The sequence below is a fragment of the Melospiza melodia genome, chromosome 2 (genome assembly GCF_035770615.1).
Source record: "Melospiza melodia melodia isolate bMelMel2 chromosome 2, bMelMel2.pri, whole genome shotgun sequence".
NCBI classification, from domain to species: Eukaryota; Metazoa; Chordata; class Aves; order Passeriformes; family Passerellidae; genus Melospiza; species Melospiza melodia.
The window spans coordinates 19,370,343-19,398,318 of record NC_086195.1 but is presented as its reverse complement, the minus strand read 5'-3'; the positions used below and the strand labels follow the sequence as shown (position 1 = coordinate 19,398,318).

At 39.1% G+C, this 27,976-nt stretch overlaps 1 protein-coding gene across 2 annotated transcripts; it reads left to right on the top strand.

The window, feature by feature from the left end:
- The first annotated feature begins 755 nt into the window (after positions 1–755).
- PRPS2 (phosphoribosyl pyrophosphate synthetase 2) lies at positions 756–23,297 on the top strand. Of its 2 annotated transcripts, XM_063183371.1 has the most exons (8): positions 756–902; positions 10,315–10,498; positions 13,070–13,090; positions 15,713–15,811; positions 16,854–16,978; positions 18,806–18,979; positions 21,553–21,712; positions 22,574–23,297. In XM_063183371.1, the coding sequence occupies exons 1-8, from the start codon at positions 781–783 to the stop codon at positions 22,664–22,666; spliced, it is 978 nt and encodes a 325-aa protein (XP_063039441.1). In that variant the 5' UTR covers positions 756–780; the 3' UTR covers positions 22,667–23,297. The 2 variants fall into 2 exon arrangements, with proteins under 2 accessions (XP_063039441.1, XP_063039446.1); XM_063183376.1 differs by lacking the exon at positions 13,070–13,090.
- Positions 23,298–27,976: the final 4,679 nt, after the last annotated feature.

Genomic DNA, 27,976 nt, shown 5'->3' with positions numbered 1-27,976 from the left:
GAAAACTGAGGTGGTTCTGAAGTCACCTATCCAATGCAATCTATTTATTTGTATGCAGACAAGTTAAAACAGCTCTACCTGAAAGCTAAGACCTTTTTATCTTAGTCAGTTTTCAGACAGCACTTTGCTTATGAGCATATTTCTAAGCAACAATCGACAAAGCCAAGCTAATGGAAAATATGTAGCGTTTACACAGAATCGGTCATGGGTTATTTAAGGACAGCTCTGCTAAGTAAAACTAGTAAGATCTCTAACCCCAAAAAATAAACTAGTAAGATCTCTCAACCTAGCTATAGCTGCATTCGGCTTTTTTTAGGTGCCGGCGTCACCTGAACCACATATCCCGAAGGCAGCCGAGCCCTGGTGAGGATCTTCCTTTCGAGCCTCTCTCCAGGGGCGGCATCGACGCGCGGGCAGAAAAACCCGGCCCGCCTGAGGAGCGGAGCCCGGCCCGCCTGAGGAGAGGCCCGGCCGAACGCTGCTCCAGAGGCGGCTGCGGGGCACAGACGGCACCGGGCTCGGACGGGGAGGAGGAGGCGGAGGAGGCGGTGGCAGCCACCCCCCCCACCCCCGACCGCCACCCCGCGGCCGCGAAGGGCGGCCGGCCACACCTGTGCCCCGCGGCGCCCCCGGCTCGCCCCGCCCCGGTCCCTCCCGCTCCGGGCGGCGGGGCGGGCCCGCACCGCCGCTATTTGACCCCGCACCGCGCTGCCCGCGCTCCTCCGCCGCTCTCGCCGCAGCCCCGACCTCGCCCGCCCGCCCGCCGCGCTCGCCCCCGCCATGCCGAACATTGTGCTCTTCAGCGGCAGCTCCCACCACGACCTGTCCCAGCGGGTGGCGGACCGGCTCGGGCTGGAGCTGGGCAAGGTGGTCACCAAGAAGTTCAGCAACCAGGAGACCAGGTGCGTGCCCCTGCCACTGCCCCGGCCCTCGCCGCGCGTCCCCTTCCCACGCCCCGCCGGCGTCACGGGCGCGCCCCGGACACACCCCCGCGCCCGGCGGCTGCGGCGGCCCGGCCCGGCCCGCTCTCCCCGGGACTGGCGGTGGGTTCCGCTCCGCTCTCCCCGGGACTGGCGGTGGGTTCCGCTCCGCTGTCAGCGGGACTGGCGGTGGGTTCCGCTCCGCTGTCAGCGGGACTGGCGGTGGGCTCCGCTCCGCTCTCCCCGGGACTGGCGGTGGGTTCCGCTCCGCTCTCCCCGGGACTGGCGGTGGGTTCCGCTCCGCTGTCACCCGCCCCGCTGTCACCCCAGGCTAGAGGCGGGTCCTGCCAGGGCGGCTGTGCCGGTGCGGGACCCGCGTACGGACGGCTCGGTGCAGGCGAAGCCGCGGGAGCCCGGCGTGGTGCGGTGTGTCCCGGGCGGCGTTCGTTCCTGATTGTGCCCCTGCCTTCCCCCGCCCGCACAGGCGCCGCACCGCAGGTGTCCCTGCTGGGTTGTCCCTTGGGAGCGCTCCCGTCGGGAGCTCCTCGGCCGGAGGAGGGCTGGCACGGCCCTAGCCGGGTGAAGAGCATCCTCCCTCCTCTGTAGTGGGAATGGTGTTTGCACAGGCAGCCCGTCTGCGATGTCAGGCGCATCCTGCTGCTCGCAGATAATTAACTGTGCAGTTGATCAGCTTTATCTACCGAGACATAAAAAAAGTCCTATGAACTAGGGTATGCTGTGCAGTTTTTTAACTAGGTCTTCCCTACTTACCTACCTATATCTGTGTACAGGCAGATATGAAAACAGGATGCTGGATTAGATTTTTAAAAGCATCTAAGTCAAATTGCACTTGCAGAATTTGTTGCAACTGGTCTTTATTTTGCATTAGCAGCCAAGTGTGTGTGTGGTGGACCCACTGCAGCTCCTATAGGGCTCCACTCCCTAGTCCAAGACTGATGGTCATGCATGAGAGTGATACAGGTTGTTGTGATGGCCTTGGCTCACGCCTGAAAGTGCAGTCATTCCAGATTCCTAGCCAGCCAAACACCAAAAGTAACTGGTAACAGTGTAAAAAATCCTGTGTGAAACCATGAGGACAGCTTTGCTCACCTGGAGTCCAGGAATGTGCTTGCCAGTGCTTTTTCTATCAGTATTGCCTCTCTTTGCTAGTGTGTCATCTTGGCTTTCTGACCCACCTATTTAATTTGCTCAGTTTTAATGAACAGTTTCAAATTGAGGTGACAGTGGTATGTTCACCCCATGAGCTGGTGAGACTGCAACTGCTCCTCTGTGTAGGTATGTGGGTCTAGGCTGCCAGCTGATTCTGAAACAAGCTCCTGCTGTAAATAGCTGGCTAGTCGCTGAGGTTCTCGTGTGTTTATTTTCATCTGTTCTTGTTCTGAATCTCCTGAAAAAGCATGTTTTCATTGCTTCCTTTGAAAGATTACCATGATGTGTTCTAAAATTGCTCTCACAAAGCTTGTCCTTTTCTGTCTACATTTTTGCATTCTCGGTGCAGTTGCTCTTGTTCTAGTTATGCTCACTGGCATTACTATAAACCCTCTTCCATTGGTGTTTATGCAATCTAATGTTTGCACACTCTAACTCTTCTATTCATTCCTGATTAAATGAAAGCTTAAATCTTCTCTCAATTCTTTCCAGCCCCATTCTCACTTTATTGCTCTTTGATCTCTTTTCTGCATGATAAAACTTAACTTGTGTATTTGGTTGCATGAATTCCTTGCTAATTTGTCTAGTTTTTTTAAATGTTTCTTCTCCAGAGACGCTTATCTTAATCTGTGCTTGAAACAGGAAACAGCAGAACTAAATTGATTTAGATTTCATCCAAGGTGGAAATTTATCTCAATTTGCATATTTATTTTATAAGATAAGTTAATTAAATTCTGGGCTTCAGGATACACCTATTTTTCCAGGTATGGAATATTCTGTTTACCATTAAAAACAAGGTAGTGGTGACTGCAGTATCTCAGTGGTTTTGCTAATCTAGTAGTGCCAGTTTTTATTTTTAGGCAAGTAGTGATGCACACATATGCAGAATGTATTTATTAAAAACATTATTTCTGGTTGCTTCTGTTGCCACATGGCAATGCTGCCATTATCTTTTTTATTTTATTCCCTGAACTAATATGGCTTAATGTTTTAAACCTATAAGTGTTTGGGTTTTATTTGGTTTTTTGTTTTGTTTTACAACTTCCTTCGAGAGTCAAATCTGAATTTCCTGTTTCCCCTTCAGCAAGTCAAGTTGTATCCACTACATATTATTTCAAGTAATTTTGTCAATATTCTTAGCAACTTACTTCAGGATGTTGACTTTCCAGTTTTCTAGACTAATGTTCTCAATAAAAAAATCCCCAGCAATAATAGTAAGAGAATTCCTCAACAATGTATTTGAAGTTAAACTGCAGGTAAAGTTGATACTTATGCAGAGCAGTTCTTTCCTAAGGCATCTGGATTTTCAGTCTTTCTATACTGTTAAACTGCGTGTGTATATAAGCAAAAATTTACTTTTTCCTATATACAGTGACTCCAGCACAGTACTTTTAAAAATTTTTTCTTCCATTTTTAAATTTATAAACAAGTGTATTGGCATTATGAAATACACTTGCAGTATTGCAGAACACTAAAACCTGATAGTTAAAAAGCTCAAAGAACCTTAAACCTTCCAGTGGCACTCCAGCAATCCCCCATGCAAACAGATAAGCCTGGGCCCGAGGGTCAAACTCTTGTTTTGTCAGATCTGTTAAGTTAGCAAGTTGCAGAGAAGATTTACCTTTTGTTCAAAACTCTGTTTTGCTACCTGCTGCATTCTCTTAAATATAAATGATGCATAAATTGACAACTGTGTGCAGCCCTGGGCTTAAATCTGTGCAAGAGGTCCTAGCTGGGAGCCTTTCACTTGAGAGTTGTAATTAGTCTGGCTTGCAGAATAGAGTGGAGGGAAGAGTTATTAAATATTTTGCATTATATTTCAAGTCAGACAGGCTTTAGGTTTCAGTCCCAGTTCTCAGCAGCTGTAAGTGGGTTTGAGAAACTGATGCTGAGGTTAGCCAGGGATAGGACCACCAGTGACAAGCACTGTGGCTAAGCAGCCAGTGCCTGTATGTTTACAGCTCCAGAACATTTAAAATAGGAAAGGCTCCTCATTTTTATCTGTACAGAGACTGGTGTATCTAGCAACAGTATCACAGTCATCTTCTGATTGAGGCAATCTATATTCTTTCAGGTTCTGTAGCTGGTAAATGGAAAGCCTGTGCTGAGAAAGTGGGGAAATTGCTGCCAGACTCAATCACTGCCCCATTTTTTTCTCCCTTCCCTTTAAGCTGTATGGAAATGCTTTCATTCAGCTGGCTGCTAAAGTCAGGCAGCCCTACCAAATGCAGCACCAGAGCTCCTCACTAAGCTCTGGCTGTGGATGATAACTCTGTTAGCCTGCACAGCTTTTGTGTCAGTTAAGTGCCAGCCGCAGTGGAGTGGAAGGCGCTTGGGTGGCACCACCTTATTTATCTGGCAAAATGATAAGGACTGCAGTGGGGGCTGCAGTTTATCTTCTTCAAACCCCACAAACCAACTGTCAGCAGTTTTGAGGCTGGAGAAAGAAGTCCTTAAACAGGGATCGCTGTTGTAGCCTCAGCATCATGAAACTGTTTGAGTGACATGTAACAGATTCATACAGATATTTAAATACTCTGAAGCTTTTTGCAAAATTGTCTTCAAATACACTGAGGTGGCATTTAATTAGAGTTGCTGTACAATTAAACCCCAGTGCAGCTATTTTTGGTGAGTCAATTGAAAAAAATATGATTAAATGTATTACTTTGTAAATAATTTTATTTTCTTTCAAGGTAGAGTATTCTTGCTTCTCTGAAGACTATTTATTTTAACTCTGCCCTTGATATACTTTTTATTCTCAAAATGGAGAAACTGCTCTCAGATGGCATTCTTTAGCACACATTTTTCCTGGTGAAAGATGTTTAGTGCTGCCCCCCTTTCCTGTGAGGTTCCTGGCTTCTTGCTGTCAGATTCACTGGCTGAAGTGAGTCTTGCAGATTTTCTTAATCCAGGAGGAAAGCAATTGAAGTCCTGCCTGGCAGATGTGAATTTGAAGGCTTCCTACCCACAGCCTTATTCAACTGCTGAAGTTGGACTGTTTCAAAAATATCAAATTAAAGTGAATCTGATTTAGCTTTTGCAGAAGGAAATATGGAATGACTACAAAGAGACATTGTCAGCTTTATGGGAAAAGCTGTGCTGTTGATATGAAAGCCATTTCCTTGTGAGTAAATTAAACTTGATTTTGTGGGCTGATATTTGGCCTTGAAAGTTAGGAAGAAGTAGCTGATGTTTCCCTGGAGAATCCAGGATGGGTTGGAGTTTGTATTTCACACAAAGTGGCAAAATGAAATCACTTTGTTCCATGAAGAAAGTAACTGAAAAAATCAAGAGCAAACCTGGAAACTTATGTCCTAGGGATTTACAATTTGTCACCTGGCTTTAAGACTTCCTTCTTAATCCCCCATCAGCATCCTTGTACTGCAGTTGTCTCAGATGAGCCATAACTCCACTGCATCTCGTGTAACCTGGTTCCTTTTTTGTTCAGCTGCTGTGGAGCCATGAGCTGTATCACCCTCCCTGGGGAGATGCTTTGGTGTTTGCAGTTCCCTGCTCATGGAATGAGCAAGCTCAGGTCACAAACTGGTGTTAGGCCAGCTGAGGACAGGAAGGACTAGGGACACACGGGGATGTGAAGTGTTTCCTCATAGTGCCCAACAAGTGGTTCCCAGCTGGGCTGGTGGTGAGTCTGCCTCTCTCAGAGGGGACAGCTGTTTCCCGCTCTCCCAGCTTGCTTACACTGTCATGAACTAGAGGAGGCTGGAGAAATAGACTTTACCAGCTTGGCTGGAGAAGGTAAAAATTGTTTCTGGACTGCACACTGTATGTGTTAAAGCCATAACAGTGTTTTGTTTGTATAGGGAATTGAAGACACGTCAAATATGGCCATTTATTGCACTGTTCATTTCTCTGAATTGGAAAAGGACCCAAATCCTTTAAAGCTTTTGGTTTGAGACTTCCACTTATTTGACCTTGCCATATGCAGTACACTTTTATATTTGTGTAGATGCTAAATACTTGAAATTAAAAAACAACCCCCCCCCAAAAAAAACTCAAACAAAACAAGGAAAAAATAAAAAACAAACCCACAACACCACCTTCCCCACCCCACCCCCCCAAGAAAAAGAAAACAAAGGCAAGCCAAACAAAACCCCCAATATGTGTAGATAATGGCTGACAGTCCCAGGTGCGCTGAGGTGCAGAGTTTGGTACTCAGCCTTTGAAGAGTTTTTGGGCATGTTCAGACTTGTTAGGCATTCGTTTCCAAATATTTGAGGGTAGTTTTGGGCTGCATGTTGTTAAACCCAGAACTTGCCCAAGAAAAGGTGTTTTCCTCTTGCTGTGGCAGGCTGTGTGCCAGAGTGGAGGGTAACAAGATATTTCCTATCTTCTGGTGTTTACCACACCAGTGCTCTGCATCAGAGCTGGGCAGTTGTTAATGGAGATATAGCAGGGGGTTGTCTTGGAACTGTGGAAAAGCCTAGAGTTGAGGGGACACCATGGCTGCCAGGAGATATGGGATTCCTGCAGCCTTAAAACCAACTCTGGCATTTTTATTGTTTCTTTCTTGCTTTGGGCTTTGCTGGTATTCACTTTATGATGTAACATCACATCAGATGAAATATTTGCCCAGTGAGTTGAAACTCTTGGGTTGAAAGACTTTACTCTGGGAAATGTGTTCCCAAAGGTAAGAGGTCAAACACACCCTGCTGCTCAGTGCTTGCCATTGGCTGGGTTTCAATGAGTTGCAAACTCAGCATGTGGATTTGTTTGATCACTTTTGAGATATTGATTCATTTGCACACCGTATGAGGACTCTAGACCTTCATTTCTGGCCTCTTCTCTGGGTGTTGGAAGGGCCTGAAGTACACATCTACCTTTTTAGCATCTATTTTTTTTGAGAAATCTTACTTTTTATAAGCATGGCTAGAAACTTAAACTGCTTTAATTATTTTTAAAAATACATAGAACCCTTTTAAGTGTATAATTTGAACATCCTAGCTATGTATTGACATTATTTACCCTTGTAGTCTGGCTCTGCATACTTAATCCCCTGTTTCCCACAGCTGCTTGGTTTATAGTTAGAACACACAAATTTGTAATTCCCATCCCTAAGTTCAGTTGGGACTGCACTATAAATCTGGCTCAAAAGGATCTCAATCTGTGATTACTCCCGATTCTGATTTTTGGTTAATGGATGCTTCAGCCATTGGAATGTGTTTGTAGGCTAAGTGGGTTTCATGCTGTATCCTTAATTCATGGTTGTTAGTGTGTCCAAGTTTCTGCTTGTTAAATGGAACACTCAAATCAGCCTTTGCAAGTTGAAGGCAGATACCAACACTTAAGCTTGGTATTCATCATGTCCTGTCTTATGTGTATCTTTCCCAGCTGGAGCCTTGTGCTTCTGGATGCCAAGCATCTGGCTCAGAGTTAATTACCTTTGTTTGCTATTGATTTTGTAAATTTCCCTTTTAAACACAATTGTGTGGTGTCAGGGCTTTTAATGTGCAGGTTCTGTTGACTCTTCTTGAACAGAAATTTATTTAAACTGTTACCAAATAGGTGAATTTGATTAAATTGCATAAAACAAACAGAGCTTGTAATCTTGAGGCAAGAGCTTGTGTTTGTGTCCTTCCTCTGTGTCCTGACTATGTGAAATTGTTTAAATAACCTCATAAACAGTTAATAAGGTCATGATATAGATGGGGGAATTTAGTAGCGATGTTAATAAGATAACTGTCACAGAGTTTGACTGCAGTTAGCTTAGCGTTGTCTAATAGATATTTGAAATACAACATTCAAATACCTGATTCTGTAGTTTATAGTCTTTTATTGGTTGCCTGAATAGGAAAAAAAAGAAAGGGATGCGGCAAAAAATCCACAAACCAAAACCAACCCTAATTGCCAATTCCCTGCTCTCCCTCCAGTCAAAATAATCCAAAACAAAAAAAAAACCACCACCCAAACCCCCACCAGTGTGGTTAGTACAGGCTGTGTCTGCAACACAATGACTGGTTATCTTTTACTCTGGCTTGGGGAAGGTGAAATACTCTGTGTGTATCTGTTGGTTGAGTCCACACAATACCTCCCAATCTTTGAGAAAGTAGATAATAAGAGATACTGATCTGTTGTACAGCTCTGTCTTGTTGACTGGGAAATGTGACTACCCACATTTCTAGCCACAAGTAAGTATGTCATTCTAGCCTTAAAAACATGGCTACACTTCTTTTTCAAATGCACTTAGAGAGAAAGAGGTAAGATGTTTGTTTTCTAAGTTGTTTACAAGTTGATGTTTATTGGTAGCCCAAAATCATAAAAAAAAAATACAATTAGTGACAATGGAAAAATAACATGGTATTAACCAGACCTATATTTATCTGAAAGTATATTCCTTGACCTTCTGAAAACTGTGATTTTTTAATGATGTGCATAGTAGTGACAATATTTAAAAAGAGTAAAACAGCTCCAAGTGTTCTTTTGGTATATAGTGAACACTAAGATCATATACTTTTGTCACTCAGCCAATGTTTTTCCTAGTATGTAATGTTAGACTGTTAAATTAGCTGTTCTTTTTTTGTCTTAAGTAATAAAACAATTTTTCTTTGGGCATATTCCAAAGGTGTGGTATGAGACAACATTCATTATAAAGCAGGTCTGTGTAACTGCTGAGTCAGGGTGCAATTAGAATTTTTTAAAGCCCTCACGATAACCACAAAGCTATAATAATGATTGTTAGCTTGTGAGTAGATTCCTCACATGGAGCTGGGTTTGTGTTCAGAAGGGCTCCTACTTAAGCCTGCCTAGTTTTTTCCGATCATGTTCCAATCACTTAGTATCTTGCTGAAAAAACGTTATGTTGACCAAAACTTGTCCAGCTTCAAAAAGGGAACCAGAAAATATTTAAATCAAAGCACAATTCTCTGAATGGCCTCATTCCATTGATCAAAAACTTAGAGAGGAAAATAACAATTTTGTGCCTAAAAAATTGTCTTTGTGGAATAATGAAAGCCTCCAAAAGATTTCCTGACATATCTGCAGATAATGGTGTTCCTGATCACCTCTGTCCTTCCAGAGACCTGATGTTTGATGATTTGCTTTCTTTTGACCTTAAGAAATCCTGCTAGTAGCATTCTTAGGCAAAAAAATGTATTCAGTTAAGGAGAAAACTTAATACAGGATCTTTGGATAGTTTGTTTGGGCCTGCAGAGAACTCAAATAGGGCAGTGAGACCATGTGCTCAACTATCTTGATAGTGATAAATCAAATGTGTGCTTATCATTAAGATGTTTAAAAGCAGTAAATTCCTTTCTGCAGAAAGCTCATGAGTCTTGCATAGCATCCTGAGAATTGATAAACAAAACTTGTTAGGACTGTGTTTGACTAGAGCAAGCCTCAGCATTGAAGAACCCTTTAGAGAAATTATTCTACCCACATCTGGGCCATTTGGATGGTTTCCAATCAGAAACTTCAGCTTATTTGTGTCTTGGGTAAAGGTACAACCTTTTAAAAGTTCAATATATTCTAGCATTTAATAACTGAGACTAACATACTAGAGCATGAATTTGCAAGGTCTGATCACTTAATTATTTAGGAAGTCTGTATGTTTTGTGTACATTGTACATGGATTTAGGGAAAAAATAAGGTTTTTCTGTTATATGTAAGTTTTGAAGTAACAGATGTGAAAAGTTAGTGTGGTTCACCAGTAGATGTCTTTTGCTTGGATCTAGAATTGAGAAAGGATTATGCATTCAACAGTTTTGTTTTATTTTTCCTGTTTAAGATCAATTTAATTTTTGAATTCTGTGGTGTGAGCAGTGATTGATCCCAGAATTTGTCTTGAAATCTGTGGAAGAACAAAAAAAACTGAGATACTCACATAAGGAACCAAAGCACATAAGCACAGTCAGAGGAAACAGAACACAAAATGGCACAAAATGAGAGCTGAGCAGTGGCAAGCTGTTGATTGGCAGCCTTAGCTTTTCTGTAAGATTTTTGTCTTAAAAACACTTTACTTGAACATCATGGTGTAGATTTTATAGCTGTTGGTTGGTGCTGACCTGATGAAGACCATACTGGCTTATATTAAAATTGTCAAGGAGGCTCTTATAGAAATCGCTGTAAAAATCATCCTACTCTAAATGGCAAGTTTACAGAAGACCTATGGCAGTTTGTTAAAACACAACGGTTTGGGGTTTTTTATTATTTTTTAGTAATGCCTTTCCAGTAATTTAAGTGTTGAAATGATCATCTCCTGCTCTTTCAGTGTAGAGATTGGTGAAAGTGTGAGAGGGGAAGATGTCTATATTATCCAGAGTGGCTGTGGAGAAATAAATGACAACTTAATGGAGCTGCTCATCATGATCAATGCTTGCAAGATTGCATCATCCTCCAGAGTGACTGCTGTAATTCCATGTTTTCCATATGCCAGGCAAGATAAGAAAGACAAGGTAGGTAAGAATTGTCATTTTGGAAGGCTTCTATTCACTTTGCTTACTTGAAATTTTTTGAGATTAACAATTTTCATAAACATTTAAGTGATTTGAAAGATTTGGTCCCCCCCCCCTTTCCTCTTAGTATAATGTTCAGTTAGTTTATCCACAAGGAATGAAGCGAGACAAATTAGGTTTTTTTGTTTGTGTTTTGATAATTGGCATGCCTTCAGTTTGCAAAAGTAGGTATATTCTATGTGTGTGGTCTTTGCAGAGTACTTTGCTAGCAAACTGCATTTTAAGGAATTGTTTATCCTACTTTTTCAAAGTTCTTTTTTTGTTTTTAAATCCCTTTTAATGTGGAGAGAACACCTTTTTAAGCATTTTAATTCATGGAATTAAATACTGAATTCAAAGTGCTGTAACAATTATGTAGGTAGGTTTTTTCCTAGATGGTTAAACAGAGCAAAAAGGGAAGGAACTGATAAAATCCACAATACATAACAGAAATTACCAAAAACATTATTTTATGCTGCCAGACAGATTTTTAAAAATTTATATCGGCAATATTTTTTTTAATTTATGAAGACAAGAAATTGTATGGAAACCCTATAAATACTCTACTGATTTTCTTGCCCTTTTCCTGAATTTGGTCTGTCATAACTGATGAATATATCAGTACAGTCCAGTTGGTAACACAATAACAAACCCTGTGTGGGAAGTGAGACTGATTTTAAAAAAGAGAAAACTGGGCTTTATCTCTACTATATGTACAAAAAAAGACCCTTTGAGAAGTTATATGAATGGTGCTTTTACCTAAGCTCACTTGAAAAGAAGTAATAAGAAATGTGAATTTGGCTTTAAAGATTGGATTGCAGTGGTTGTGTTTTTGGAAAGTTGTCTCTCTCCTTTACTTTTTATAAATGGACTGCCTCCTCTCTTTCACTTTGGGCATCAAACCATTCTGCAAACCTTCTGTTGATTTTGATATTCTTTTAGATTAAAAACCTTACAGGACTGAAGTAATGGAGAAGCTAAAAATAATGGCAGTTATTATAAAATATGTAATAGTCAGCCTGTGATATCTAAGAACAAAACTAAAAAAACTTATTTTCTGGTATATTAGTTCTTTAACTTCAGGCTCTGTAATAGCATACTACTACAACGAAAGTCTACTTGATATACTTTCAAAAATGGAATTCGGGAATTAAAATGTAAGACCCTATTCTATGTCGACATCTCTTGGTACTTCATTTTTGCTGTGTTTTGTAGTGGATGATGAAGTACTTTATACCAAAAGACCTTGAAAGGGCACCAATATGCATTTTGTTGCTAAGAAGGGAAAGCATCTCACTATGTTTTGATTTCCCACTTCATATTGGGAAGTTCTGCTGTACCATCCTCTAAGTTCTTGGTGTGGGAAAAGGATAAATATATTCCAAAATTTCCATGCCTCCAAATTGTCGTGTCAAGGGTACCCAAATTTCATGTGGCAGACTTCCAGAGGTGTTTTAACCCCACAGTGTGGTGGCACAGTGCATGCCATCCAGGAGCATTTTGTATTTCAGAAATGCTGTGGAAAGTGATTTTGATGAATTTGAGGTTTTTTTTCCAGACTGTTCTCTGTGTGTCACTGAGTTCCACAATTGTAGGCATATATTTTTTGTTGCTGTTGGTGTTTGTGGAGGTTTTTTTCCCCCCTCAGTTTTGCAATTGAGAAAATGTTTGCCATCTTTGGAAACTAACCTTGGTAGTTGACCTCTGTGTTGCAAAATAAGCTATAATACAGCTGTCAACATTGGGCAGCTGTTGACAGGGACATCTTCCCTCCTGCTTGCATCAGATCACTTGGTCTTTGACCCATCATGAGTGCACGAGCTTTGTGTGCTGCCTGAAGTGTCAGTAAAGTGCCAGCCATTTTCTTCCTGTGGTCACACACAGATTTTTCTTCTATGGTGGAAGACTTTGCTGTAGTTTGCTTGACTTTGAATTGAAGCAGTGTAATCTTCAGTACATGGATGTTGTTTTCTAGTTTGAATTTAAGTTAGTGGCTTTCATTCGTTATGAACAAAATAGACTGAGTCCTTGCTGCTTAAAATAAGCATGTATTTGTCATACCTCTGGTGCAGTTATGATTTCTGAGAACAATGAAAGTGCTCTTCATTTATTCATGTAAGGAAAGAACCTTGTAGTAAAAATCTTAGTCTGAGCAATTTAATCTACTCTGAAAATTTTAGCACTAAACCTGAACTATCTTTAAATGAGAAACAGATTTAAAAAAAAAAGCAAAAACAAAGGCTTACTAAGAATGATTAAAAAGTCAGTAAATTAATTTAGATTCAGTCAAGTGCTGCCCTGAACTAGAATATTTCTGATGCACAAGCTAGGTAAACTTAAAAATAGCTCAGATGTTTCTGTGCTTTGACTATAACTACATTTATGCATCCTCTAATTATGCCAACCTTCCAAGCTGTGGGCAGGAAGCATTTATGTAGGATGCTGTAGAGATGCCTTTGAGATAAGTTAGAAGTAGTGACAGATGAGTTTGGTGTTCTACAGCTCATGTAACTTTGTTTTTTTGATTTGTAGAAGGGGTCCGTGGAGCGTTGGGTAGGTATAATTTATTTATTTTTTTTTATCTAACACTACGCATTTCCATTAATATGGCCTGAAAGGGTGAAACTCACTGGGTTACATTATGTATAACTAGGAACATTTTCAGTTTCACTTCTTGATTTCAGTTGTGTTTCACCTAGGCCATGGCAGTAATCCTGTGGAATAATTGCTACAAGAAAACCCCTAGATTCTAGTTTAAAAATTATTTGGATATTCAAGATAATGGCTGTCAATTTCTGAGGCTTCAAAGCAAATCTCTAATTTTTGAGATTATAAATTTGGTAATGCATTAGTGAACATTTGGTATCCATACACTTCACAACTGGCTTTCTTGGAAGTGAAAGTTCCAGTTATAAATCTTTGGGCTTTCTTTGGTTTTCTTTATTTTTTTTTTCTGTTCAGTGTGCATGTGATGAATATTGAGCAAGACAATGTACTAAGATGCTTAAAGGCGACAGAGCTTTGATCTTAACGGACAACTTTTACTTTCAGCAATGTGTCCTTTGCACAGTTACTTTTGTGGTGTTGTTTATATTAGCTTTGTGGATTCCTCCTGCCACTGGTAATTCAAGTGATTTTTTAACAATTTCGTTTCTGTAAATAATCTAATGCTGCATTTCACACTAATAATTCTGAAAATAATCTAAAATTACATCAAAGAATTGAATAATGAATACTGTGAATCTGTGTTTTTACCTCTCTCATCAGAAGGGAACCTTACAAACTATGTTATAAGGAAAATCCTGAGTTCTCATTCACCTTTATCATCCAAGTTTCTGAACAATGAGGTCAGGTTGAATGAGGTTCCCATGAAGGAATGTGTCTAGCCTGGAAAGATAGGATAATACAAGCAGGAGAGCAAACCTCTCATTTCAGATTTACCTGTTAGTCCAGCTTTAAACTAGAGGTTTGGAAAGAGCTGGTAAGAGAACACTGCAACAGAATGAAAAGAGTAGATACTTTTTTTTTTTTTTTTTTGTTAGATGTTGACAGAGATTTGAGAGTATTTTGAAGTCCAGCTTAAAAGTGTCAGGTGCTAAAATGAGCTGAAGTGATCAGGAATTCAAATGGCATGAACAAAAATTTGCTACTAATAATAGAAATATCCAGAAAGCTTTGGACAACTTACAGAACTGAACTTAAATGAAGAGCAGTGTTGTTCTCAGTAAGTGGAAAATGAACTGTGCTGAAGCAGTAATGATGATGAACTCTTCTGGAAGTGATATGCATCTGAATTGCAGAGATCTAGGGAAGTGCTGGCTGTTGCATCTGCTTTCTGTGTGTCTTACACTGACAAAATGGTGGTGATGTTCTGTGAAACACAACACACAAAAGGGGTGGTTTCCAAAATGAAGAATTTCAGTAATGATGGTGATAAACTTGATCTGGCCATAAAATGAGACTGCAGTATCTCAGTTTCTGTTCTGGAAGTGTGTTGTCAATCTGCAGGTTAAAACAGAGAAATGCCCAGTGTCCACCTAAGCTAGGAACAGTTTTGATGAAAACAGTTAAGATGAAAATGCAAATGGAAAAGCATCCAGACTAAATTGTCAGTGATTCAGCTCATTGTCACTTATGCCCTTGAGCATCAATGGAAGGAAGACAGAGGTACCCTGTAATTGTGTGTATGAGCTGGAAGGAGAGGAAGTTCCTGGGAGGTGAAATGAGGCTGTTTGATAAAGAGATGTAGAAGGAGAGAATACTGTGCCAGCAGAAAGCAGTCTGATACTGAGATGGAAACTCTGACTTGCAGTTCTGCCTTTATGCTAATGTTATTGCCAGCTATTAGCCTTATTTAAAGATTAGCAAAAGAAAGCAGGAGGTTTTGTTTAGTGTAGAGCAAACTGTCTAGGGAAAGACAGGTTTTTACAGAGCTTAAAAAAATGAAAAACTTTGGAGTAACCAAAAAATAGTGAGTTATCCTCCAGTCAGTTTCCTTTTTTTTGCTTGTTCTGCATCCTTGATGCTTTTAAAAACCTCTTGACATTGGCATTAACTTTGCTAATAAGATTGTTATTCTTTTCATTCTTTCTACTTAGGATTTCATCAATCTCCCCTGTGCCTTTTGGGAGTTCTAGACTCCTAATTGCATCCAGGAATTAAACAGAAATTTACAAAAAAAAAGTCAGGGTAAAAGACCCCTGTCAACAAGGATCTGCTACAAGCTTTACTGTGTTATGAAGCAATGCTTGATACTAACATTGTTTTAAAGCAGTGTTCTCAAAATTTGGGTCCATTTTGCCTTCCATCTTCGAATTTTGCAGTGTTTCTTAGAATAAGATAGAATGGAGTGTTTCTGTGGAGTAGAGAAGTGAAGTTAGCTGAAACTTTTAAGTAGAAGAATTGGAAAACTATATCTCAAATTTTATCTCTTTAATACAAAGCATTATTAGGCAGACTGTGCAAGCTGATTTAGGTCTTCCTAAATGCTTTACTGAGTTTCAAAACCTGAGCAAGATTGACAGGCTGGTTTAAACTAAAATTCTGAAGCTTTTCATATCTAGAGTCCAGATATTGTAAAAGGAAAAAAAAACCAAGAAAAATAGCTAATCTTCTGATTCCGTGCATCTAGTCAAAATATTTTTTAAATGTAAATGTTTGTGCTTTATTTCTCAGAGCCGTGCACCAATCTCCGCAAAACTTGTTGCCAACATGCTGTCAGTGGCAGGGGCTGACCACATCATCACCATGGACTTGCATGCTTCTCAGATCCAGGTTGGTTCTTACCTGCTGTCCTAGAAGCTCCACTGAATTCATGTGTCAAGCTGATAGTAATTCTCTGTGGCTTTGGTCATTATTTTGAAAGGCTATGTACAGAACTGTGAGGGTTCAGAGAAAGTCTTGCTACCTGTTTCTAATGAAACTCCATTTTAGAAAGAAACCAGTCTCGATTTTATGAGGTGATTTTGCAGTTACTTCAAATATTTATGCATTGGAGCTGTGGTAGAATTTGCCAAGTCTAATGTAAGAGCTTCCAGAATATAAAATATACTGTCTTGGGGCAAGTTCTCTTAATCTTAGCCTTGTCAGAGATTATAGTATTGCCCTAGGTAGAGTTTTGTTGTTACAGCCAAGGGTGTAATATTTTCTTAAAAGAAGTGGAGATGGAGCCTGGCAACCCTTATCTGGCTTACTGCTGAATCCAACAAATCAGAAAACCTTTGCCTCAGACACAGAGCAGGCATAATTTGTCATTCTCATGTGTATCCTGTTTTAAGAGAACTTATTTTTTACAGAAAACACCAGATCTTTCAGTTCTGGTGCTCCGTTTAATCAGAATTTCTTATTATGCTAGATGGCTGTCACATAAATAAAAAGGTCTAAACCAGATTTCTCATTTTTACAACTTTACTAAGATTCCATTTTGGTTTGCATCCTCCCCATGTTGAAATACTGCTGTTAATGTCAAGCAGTTGAAATTTATGGTAGCTGAGTATTATTCACTGGATGTTTTGAGAGCTTTTCACTAGCATGAATTTACTTGAGTGCCTGAAGGTGATCATCTTTCCTGATTTTTATATCAATTGGGAACACCTGTTTCCTTTTTCACTACTCTTGGGTGATATTTTTCAATATCTTGATGTTTATTTGACTTCAGCAGCATTTGACAGTAGTATCAAAAGCAGAATTAGACCAGTGTAAAATACTAATGAAGTTCTGCCATTTATGAAAGGCAAAGGCTGGATTCTTTCCCTTTGTCTTCATTCCAGGTAAGATACAAACACATATTTATGAAACTCTTTCTCTTTTGGACTAGGGTTTCTTTGACATTCCAGTAGATAACCTGTATGCAGAACCTGCAGTCCTGCAGTGGATTAAAGAGAACATTCCTGAGTGGAGAAACTGTATCATAGTCTCACCTGATGCAGGTGGTGCAAAAAGGTACTCTACAAACCTAAACCACTTAGATGTACATATAGTTAGTGGTTAATGATCTAGTTTGTCTAGTCTTCTATATTCCTCTAGAATTGTGCAAAATAAAGGGTACAACACTGATGAATCCAACTGCATTGTAGAAACAGAACAACTACTTCTTCCAATGCTGTTCATGCTTAAAAACATTCAGGAGCTTTCTATACTCTAAAGATATTTTTCTCTCTCCCTGGATGTGGCCTCATTAGCTGAATCCCTCCACCAGAGGGAAGAGATTTTCCCTGCTGCTTGCCTCTTTAGCCAAGTTGCTGCACCTCTTCCTGCTTCGCTCTGGAATTGCCTAAGCTTCCCTTCTCTGTCAAGGCATATGGCCTATTCCCACTGTACCTGCTGCCATTTAGGTAAGAGCTTGCTTGACTCATTTCTTTTTTCTTTACATTATTGCATTCCAGATGTAAACCTGCTGACCCCAAGTTTTTCACTATAAATACTAAAAAAAAGGGAATGAAAGTTTGAGTGGCAAAGGGTAAAAATAGAAAACTTAGTTCATTGGAGGCTTTCTTCATTCACAGCGTTTGTTACTCATTTAGCAGACTCTGTTTTATTTGGTATTGATTGAGCATAAACCAATGCCAAAGCTCAGAAGCAGGCTGGCTGGTGAGGTCATAAAGCATGCCATTGAGGCAAAATGCTTATTCTCAGGTTTTATTGCTCATGCTGCTTCTGCAGAGGGAACAAAGACAAATGAAGTAAGACTCCTGTAAGCCCATAGCAATTTAAATGTCTGAACTGTAGTATGGGGAAAAGTGTTAAAGACTGTCATAATTTGATTTTAATTGAAGTCCTTGAGTCTGTTGTGAGCGTTCATGTTGTAATGATCTTTAGGGAAATATGACTGAGTGGAACTCCTAGTTGTTGGTTTGGGTTTTTTTTAGATTAATCAAGTCAAGGATGTGAAGAACATAGAAAGAATTCTAAAAGATCACTTAGTCAGTTAAATTTCTTTGTTCCTATCAGGATACTGTTATTTTTGCATTTAGTTTTTATGCTGGTTTTGTTTTTAACGCAAAATACGACCTTTGCTTAGAATTCAAGCCAGAAGGCAACATTTTTCCCCTACCAAATATTTTTGCATTATCAAATTAATGATACAAGTTTATTTTGTAAACTCTCACTGTATTTAGTAAAGATAGTAAAAGAACAAACTGGAAAAAGGCAATCAGAAGTCTGTAACAGGTGAGGTTTATTATTAGAAGTTTGTTTGGCCACCAGAGGTCACCCTGAAGAGTTTTAAAAGATCTTTGTCAAGCAGATGTATGCTAAGGGAATTATTAATGAAGTAAGCTACTTGATTACTAGTCAAGTACTGTGAAAAGAATTATTAATCACTATTAACTTGTTTGGGTTTTTTTCTCCCTTTGGCTTGGTTTCAAACCCTGCAATGGTATTTTCCAGTTAGAGTGTTAAAGTGCACATTCCCGTAGGCTTAGAATTTACTTCCCCCTACTTTAAATTACCTAGTGTGACTGGTATTGCAGCAGCTTAATAAAAGCTTGTGAATAGCTGAAATGTTTTCAAAGCCAGGCACTTAATGACAGAAAACTAAAGTCAACTCAATTAAAAAACCGATATTTGGGGTATAGCTTAAGACACTCTGGTTCATAATTAGCAATGAATTAGGATTGCTTCTACCTGTCTCATTCCTTGCAAAATTTTTGCTGTGGTAATTTCAAAGCCAGAAGACAAAAAACTGTGTTTTGTGACAAAAACATTTGTATGATTTTTTTTTCTTTTAAATGTTTCTCTAAACGTGATGCATTTCTTCCTGCAACCTAGGGTTACTTCAATTGCTGACAGACTGAATGTGGAATTTGCTCTCATTCATAAGGAAAGAAAGAGGGCAAATGAAGTGGACAGAATGGTCTTGGTTGGTGATGTGAAAGACAGAGTGGCAATTCTTGTTGATGACATGGCTGACACATGTGGCACAATATGTCATGCAGCAGACAAGTAAGTGTTATTATGGTCTGTCTCACTCACTGCACGGCTGATGGATACAGTTGTCCTCAAAGCCTATAACCCATCCTGACCTCTCTAGTATGAAGTCATTCTGACCCTTGAATTGATAGGTCACAGTTCTGTGATTCAGCTGTGTCCTCCTTTTGAACATGAAATTGAGAAAATATTTACAGAAATATATGATCTGTACCTAGGAAGAGCACAGAATAAATAAAATGTTGTAACTTGAAAAGGGCTTGGGCCATCTAGTGCACTTTACAGTTCTAAGGCAGGAACCAACAGCTAAAAAACCATTCCCTCCTTCAACCTCATCATGGAGCCTTTCCACTCTTCTTAGGCAATCTTTAACAAAGCTTTAGTGTTAAATCCAGTAAAGTATTTTCACCGTAGTGTCCAAAGTAATATTACTTTTCACTGTACATCTTAAGCATAAAACTACTTGTGCTTTTCATCTGGGGAGGTGAGCATAAGTTTTCCTGTCTTCTGTCTGAAAGTTGGTTGAAGAGTTCTCATTTCCCTCTTGACTAGAGTAACTTGAGTTTGTTCAGTTTTTCCACAAGATTTTAGACTTCTGCTCAATTGTGATGCCTTCTGCATTCCTTCCAGCTGTTCTACTTGAAGAGGAGCTTGTGAATGTAGACCCACTATCCTAACTAAGGCTCTAGCAGTAGAACTAAGGCTCTAGCTGAGCAGAAAGGATTATTTATGGTTTTCCGGGGGCCTTTATGGTGTTTTTTTTCAGGTTAGTAGTAAGGCTGGCTCGTGTTAATCTGGTTCTCAACCAGCACCCCAGGTCCTTTTCCACCAGCCAGCTTTTCAGCCTCTCTTCCCTGAGCCTGTGGCACGTCATGGGGTTGTTGTGACCAAAGTCAGGACCTAGGACTTGGCCTTATTGAACCTCTTGCATATGGCCTCAGCCCATTGATCCAGCCTGTCCAGATCCCTCTGCAGAGCCTTCCTGCCCTCAGGCAGATCAACACCCCCACCCAACTTGGTGTTACCTGCAAACCTAACTGAGGGTGCCCCCACTCTGCTTGTCCAGATCCCTGATGAAGATGTCAAATGGGTTTGGCCCTAGGGGAACCCCACAAGTGACTGGCTCCCACCTGGATAGAACTCCATTCACTACTGCTTTCTGGGCCCAGCCATCCAGCCAGTTTTTTACCCATTGAAAATATACCTGTCCAAGCTACACAATGCAAATTTCCACAGGGGAATGCTGTGGGAAATGGTATGAAAGCAATGAGTCAGACATTGTTCTTGGTGGTTTGAAGTAAAGTTATCTTACAAGTTTACAGTCTTCAGTTGCAGACTTGCTGTTTGCACCTATATAAAGGATGTCAAAAACTCACATGTAATCTTATGTTTCTTACATTTTTCATGGAAATTTGATGAAATTTTGCAGAGATATTGTGTAGTTGTTTGCTATCTCCATCCTAATCTACATCATACCTCAAAGTATTCTTTTAGGCTGTGCCCTTTGCAGATCACAAATTGCATAGCCAACATCTTTTTAATACTCTTGTGCATAGAAGTTAATTACTGTGAAAAACCTTTCTTTCCTGTTTGAGAGAAGCACTCTTTATTTACCTACAGTGCATTTCTAGAGACAAAATAGACCAAATTCTAAAACTGTCAATCACCTTCAATGTATCTGCAGTGTTCACTAAGAAAGATGCTTTAGCTTCAGTGGTATTGCCTTGTGTCATGTTCTTAGCATGAATTAGTGTTTTTCATTAATGTAAAATCCAGGTGGGATGTACTTTGTGTATAATAAGACTCATGCACCAGAATACTCCCTAGAACTCTTTTTGCCTCAGCAACCTAGATGCATATCAAGGAGATGAGCTAAGGAACATATTTTCAGATACAACAAATGACTTTGTGATGATCTGATAAAATTCCTCGGGGCCTCTGTTTCTAAGGCTAGAGAAGCAGGTAGGACATAGCTGAGCATCTGGAGGCATTGAGGCCATTAGAAACTAAATTAGGATATTTTGAGTCATTCACAAGGTGTTCTAGATCTTTGATTTATACTTTTTTCCTCCTCATGCATCACTTCACTGAGTGCTTGGATCAGCAGCATGTCTTCCCACAACCTTGCAGTAAGCTACGGTTTTAATCATTAACATTTCTTCTTCCTCAGAAACTCCTTCCAAGCAGAACTGCTTGAATTGCAAATGAAAATAAAGGGGGACAATAATGGAGGCACAATGGAGTTGTGAATATTGCCATCCAACCTATTTAATTTTTTGCCTGGTTAAGATAGAAAGCTTGTACTGGAGTTCATTTTTATGTTGTGCTGGTGTGGTCAAAAGCACAGCATTGTAGATTAGTAACACTGCTGCAAATAAGAACATTTTAATTTAATTATAATTTTTGTTGGGGATTTTTCTGAGACAATTCAAACTTCTTCAGGTTATACAAATATCAGAATTATTTTGTAGGTATTTTATATATAGGACTTCATAAGTAAAATGCATTTTAGAGGTTTGTATCTGGCTTCATCTATAACCATATATGTACACATGCATCACAGCATGCTGTTTTTGTGTGTTCTACAGGTTAATGTCTGCTGGAGCTACTAAAGTTTATGCCATTCTGACTCATGGCATCTTTTCTGGTCCTGCCCTCTCTCGGATTAATAATGCATCGTTTGAGGCTGTTGTGGTAACCAACACAATCCCCCAAGAGGAGAAAATGAAACATTGCCCAAAAATACAGGTACAGTGGTGTTATGTCATTTCTTTAGACTCAGTATTTGTATTTTACTGCTCACTGGTGCTAGAATTTGTGCCTTGAGATGAAATTAATATTCTTTAATACATTGTTTGCAAAACATTTTGCTAAAACATGCTAAAGAACTGTTTTAAGGGGATTCAGGTAAGATAATAGGGCACTTCAAAATATTTATTTGCCACACCTTGAGTATGCTTGATTGTTGAAAGAGTGACAAATGTAAAATTGACTGGGTTTTTCTTCTTTTTTTTTTAAATTAATATTATTCATAAAATATTTGAATGTAGGACCTTAGTTATTCTGTTGAGGAGGCCACAGAAATCTTAGGTGACATTATTTTTCCTTGAAAAACACAAATGGAATTGTTCTGAAAAGTCCCGTGTCCCTTTTGGAGGTTTTGCTTAGTATAGAGTGGAGCAAAGCATAAAGGATTGAGGTTTTAAATGCATTACTGGATTTTTTAAAAGCTTAACATTTGGTATTTATTGAAACAGGGCAAGCACTTAAAAAGGTGTACTTCCTGTAAATTGTATTTATGTCAAGCAGACACTGCCATCTGATGGCAAGAATAGTGGGGCTTTTTGACAGCATGCCCTTTGTCAGAAGTACTCAACAATATGAGCATTCAGTGATCCTAGTCAATGCATTCTTACTAAATTTTTGAGTTCTTATTTGGTATTATTGCAGTTCTTACGTATATATTCAATGCCTAAGCTTTAATGTTTTATTACTTTCTAGAAATAAAAGCTAAAAAGGTAGATGGACTGTTTGTTTATATGGCTCTAAACTGCATTGTTTATTGTTCTTGGCATGCCATCAAATTTTTCTCCTCAATTTTTCTTTCAGTTTATTGACATTTCCATGATCCTGGCAGAGGCAATTCGAAGAACACACAATGGTGAATCAGTGTCTTACCTGTTCAGTCACGTCCCCTTGTAACTGCAGGGGATTACACTGCATCTTTGCAAAGGTCTCTTAAGCTAGCACTGTTTTTAACTATGCACATCAACCATGAGAAATTATCTTTGTACAATTCGAGAGCTTGTATGTTTAATTATCATATTTGTCTTGTAATTACCATTTGTTCTTTGTAAATGGGCAATAAATCTCCATCTTGCAGAAAACTTAAGAATTCTCTTCAGAGTCTGGAAGTCTTGTGTGTTGTGCAAGTTCTTCTATGTGCCTGTTCTCACATTTGGCTAACTGCTGTGTCAGATCCACTTTTCTATACAGAACTACAAACTGTTCACAGAACTTAACAGGATGTACATGTGTAAGATCATTCTCTGTGTTAAGCTAAATGCCACAGACCTGAGTTTCTTGTATCTATTAATCTGTTGGGCAGACAGCTGGAGTTTTTTGTTTATGTTTAAGTACCATGAACAGTATTTTGTAAGCCCTAATATGTAAAGGTCATGTTAATTTTGAGGAACTGTTAACATATACATAGTATCACCTGTTTGGTACACTTAACGTTCACTTTTTTTCCCCACAAGATATTTGGGGCTGCTGTTTTCTTTTGTAAAGCTCTCATCACAATAAATTGTTCGCTTAACATCTATTCTGTAAAGTTGCTGTCTTGTAAGATTGATGTTCCAGTATTATTAGTATCACTTGTCTAAACAATGACCAAGCTTTGATCATGAACAGTTTGGTGTAAATTTCATTTTTTTTTCTCTGTCATTTTAGATATTCCCTGGTTGTGATGATAGGAGTAACTTTATAAAAGCTTTCCTGTCTCAATATTATAGAGATTTATTGTGCTAACTCCAAATAGAAAATTAAACGCACTTACACAGATTGGTCTGTACCATCGTTGAAAAGCATCTGAAAATAAAGGGGTTTTCAGCCTGCACAGTCAGTGGATCTTCTCCAAATTCCTGTTACAAAATACCACAATATTTGACTGTGTAGTGAGTGAGCTAGGCTACAGTAACAAATCATGAATGCTTTAACATTAGAGAATCAAAGTCATTATGAAAACAATTTTTCCTGTTGTATTATGGGACAGTTTATGGTTAAATATGGGTAATGCAGTCAGTAATGGATTAGGGCAGGGGGTCGGGACTCAAAATTGTAATTTTGTAATTAGGCCTTTGAATCCTATTAGGAACTGTTTCCTGTCTTTCTGTTAGAAGAGTAATGTGTATTAAAATAATATCCCTGTACCTGGATCACAGGAACTCAAGTTTCCTACCTGAAATTGCAGTTTTTAATTGCAAAAGCATTGCCATACTTGAGAAGTGCTTCCTTGCTGTAGTGCTGTATAAAAAAGCACCTTATTTCATCCAATCTTGCTTATTTGGAGATATATTTATAATAATACAATGATGGATTATAAAGTGAATTTTTCCTTTCCAGTTAAGACAATCTTCAGAAAGGTTTGGTTTTTTTCTCTGAGAATAAATCCAATTGGTCTTTATTTTTTTTTTCCCCCAGTAATTTTCTGTTGTTTCTGTGAAATTATTTTCTTCTACATGAAAATAAGTAAACCAGAATTTCACCTGTACTGCTTTCAGTGATGAATACAGAAATAGAGTATATAAACTCTTGTGGTGAGAATTCAGTTCAGCTGCTTTTTCTCAGAGAAGTTTCTCATTAGAGTTGTATTTTCAGAATTATGTTAGAACAGTGGAAATGAATTTACAGTATTTGGTAAGGAAATTTCTTAAATGCAATATCTCATAATCACATTATTTTACAACAAGGTTGTTAGACCCCAAGTCTGGGGCCACATAATTATACCAAGTTTACAGCAGAATACTCCAAAATAGGCATACAATACCATTAATGCACTGTATCAATTCACTGGCTTTATGCATCAGATTGTTGGAAGCAAACTCACTCAACTGCATTTAACAGGATGAGACTGGGGAAAGAGCAGAAGGAAAATTGTAGAGCTAATCTTACTGTATGTGCTGCAGCTTGTGTGCCCAAAATGCTTCTGAAGAGTTACAGGTGACTTCCAACAGCTCTGTCAAAACTGCCTCTGTTTTGACAGAACTTAAAGCCATGAGAACAGAAAATGGTGAGGAGTTTGGTGTTTAATTCTCTATGCTCCCTGGTCCATGCCTGGATTCTGGTCTGAAGATCTGTCAGTTCAGCCTGGTGGGAAACATTCCTCTCTCTGCAGCATTCTTTTGAGATAACTGAAAATATACTCCATTGCATTGCAGAAATTGGAGGATTTAGCTCATTTAGTCTATAAGCCTTACTTTTAATCATTTCAGTGCCCTAGTGTAAGCACACATTTTTGGCCTTCTTGGTAAGAGTATTTGATGTTTGCAGCTTTGCTGGAAGCTCTTGTCATAGACTCCAGGGGTTTTAAATGTCAAACACTCAGAGCCTGGTGCTGAGGTATTGGACTGTGGGGAGTGAAACCTCAATGTCTTTCTTGTCCTGAAGGGCCCAAAATTGAACTGAGATAAGGATTTTCCTTAGCCCTTCTTTGGTTGTTAATACTTTTATAGGAATACTTTATTCTCTTTTTCTGCAGTAGCCAGGTTAATTTCTATTTGGACTTTAGACCTTGTCATTTTCTCCATGGTCACCAAGCTCTGAGTGCTTTCTCTGCTCTTGTTGTACACCAGTCTCCTGTTTATTGTTTTGTTTAATTTTAGTGCCTGCAAATACATTTTTGCTAGGGCTGTCAGCAAGGCGCTTACATCAAATACACACATATCATACATACAGAACCTTTAAGGCATCTGCAAGTGATTTTGTTATCATTTCCCCAATTTTGCTATCCATTTCTCTTTTTGGTTCTTTCTGCACATCTGTCTACATCAGTTAGAAGAATCAAGTTATGTATTTCAAAAACTGAGCAGGATAACTGCTTTTCTTGAATAATTTCATGGGTAAATTATGCAATGCTACACTGAATGTTGTATTAACTATGAATAGGTGGGGTTGTGTCCTCATTCTTGAAATGAGGGTCAGCACTTTAGAAAGAAGGCATTGCTTCAAGACCTTAGGACTGCAAATAAACTACCCAGATATAAGATGAACACAGTGGAATCCTGATTTTGATAAATAAGTTAAAGCAACTTGCTGTATGTTTTCTTTTAGAAGACAAAGGGGGGAAAAGGAATCTGATTACAAACTAACTGATGACAAAACTCATAGGTGAAGGACTAAAGCAATTACAAGTTCCTGCTTTATTTTGAATTACATTCTTCACTCACAGCTGCAGCAATATGCATTTGCTCTTACCAGTGGATCCTCCACTAACATGTGATGGAGTAGGCAGTACTTTTTTGGTTTTTGGTTACTTTGTGTTTTAGAGGAGAAAGAGATTATGTGCAAATTCTGAGGGAAACTGAACTTTTAAAATCAGTAAACCAGTAACTTCCTGTGCCTCCAAAAACCAAACTGTATTCTGGAGTTCTGAACTGTAGTGCATTCACTTCCACCACTTTTGAAGGGAAATATTGCTGTATTTTGCTTTCCACATTTCATTGGTAAAAATAAGGGGAAAAAACCAGCAAAATCACGCTGTGTTTCTATTAATGTTTAGCTAATCCTGCAGTTTCACTCTGTAGAGAATTGAAACTCGTGTGCTCTTAGATGGGTAACAGTAAGTTTCTAATATAAAGAAAAGAGTCAGCCTTATTTCAAAATAAAATGCTGAGTGTCTGCCTAGATATTAAAATATCTGAAGTTTGTGGATTTAGACTGCAAGGAAGATCTCCAAAGACCCTGTGCACCTGCAAATAATTATTGGTTTGGGTGATTGTACATGGATTAAGTAACCCACTTGCAACCAAAAAAAGTAGATATTAAGCATCTCATGATCTGGTGTCACATAGCAGGAGCATGGCTGGGTACTTGAAGAAATCAACACAGTCCAGCTTGTGTGAAATCATTCTCTTCCTTCATAATTAGTTAAGCACATTATCTTTGCTATAGGGTCAATAATATAAATGAGTGGAAGGTAACTTTCCTTTGTTGTGACAGCCACAGTGAAATATTCAGAGCAGAATAGCTAGTGTAGAGTGTTTGCTAGTGTAGAGTGAAGGTTTTCCTCCTACCAGAAACTTCTTGAATGGCCTTTCAACGCACAGCAGGATTTTAGTAAGATTTTTGCATTAGTTATGGTAGCACCCAATGAAAACCTCGATATTTTTAGAAAAGCAAAATCCAATTATCAGTAAAGAGAAGAAGAATTATTCTGCATTGCAGTCCTTCTAGGATTCAGGCACAAAGGTGAGAAATATAGTCCCGAATTAATATATTTGGGAATTAATAGGCCCTTTTCTAGGCCTTGATTGAAATGGTAACGATGTTGTACAAATTCCCTGTTTATGTCTATATGACTCAGACACTAAACACAGGAAATTTGAAAGTATGATTACAAATTCTTTCCCTGTTTATTCTTAAGGTTCCTATCACCTGAAATGAATTTCTCAGCTCCACTATAGTCAGAGAAACTATAAATTGCAATTTCAAATGTCAAGAAAAATATGTGGAGAAGGAAGGCATGAAAAAACCCCATAAACTCCACCTAATAAACATCCTAAAAATCAAACCAGTCTGTTCTGGTGAGCATGGAGGCTTGCAAGTATGAAAATGTCTGCAAGAAGCCATGTTCTGTGAAATGCTGGATTGTCATCAGCATAAGTCTATCCATGTAGTTTTAAGTTTTGGCCCTTCTACACTCTCCCACACAGTTTTGACTTTGTTGTATGCCATTTCCTGTGCCCTTGCCACTATCTATTTTATCCTCATTGGGTTTGTTTCGCTTCCCCAAAGTCCCATTCACTTAACAGACATTTCTTCCATAGAGTATTCAACTTAGAACTGTCCCTGTTCTTGAAGCTGTTTTCATCAGGAGCGAACGCCGAATAATAATAAGAATTACTAAACTTCCAAAACTGAACTATTGTTAACATCAGTTACCAACTTCTGTCTCTCTTTTCATGCAGCTTACACTAAAAAGAGGGGGAAGGGGAAAGGAGGAACTTGAGCTTCTTCAAAATCTTAGTTTAGTCTGGACTGACTTATGCTTATGTAACACATTTTTCTCCTTGCTGATTGATCTTAAACTTTGTGGCCAAATATTTCACAATTGTCCTTTGGAATTCCCCATAGCTTGGGTGTTGACCTTTTTTTGAGTAGTTTTTATATTTTTTTATGGTGTGGCACTGTATCTAGGTAAAACACAGTTTGAAATGAAAACTGTTCAAAAGTAGCATAGAAGAGAGCATATTGAAGCATATGAGAATAAAAGCACATAGATGTATGAGTAAT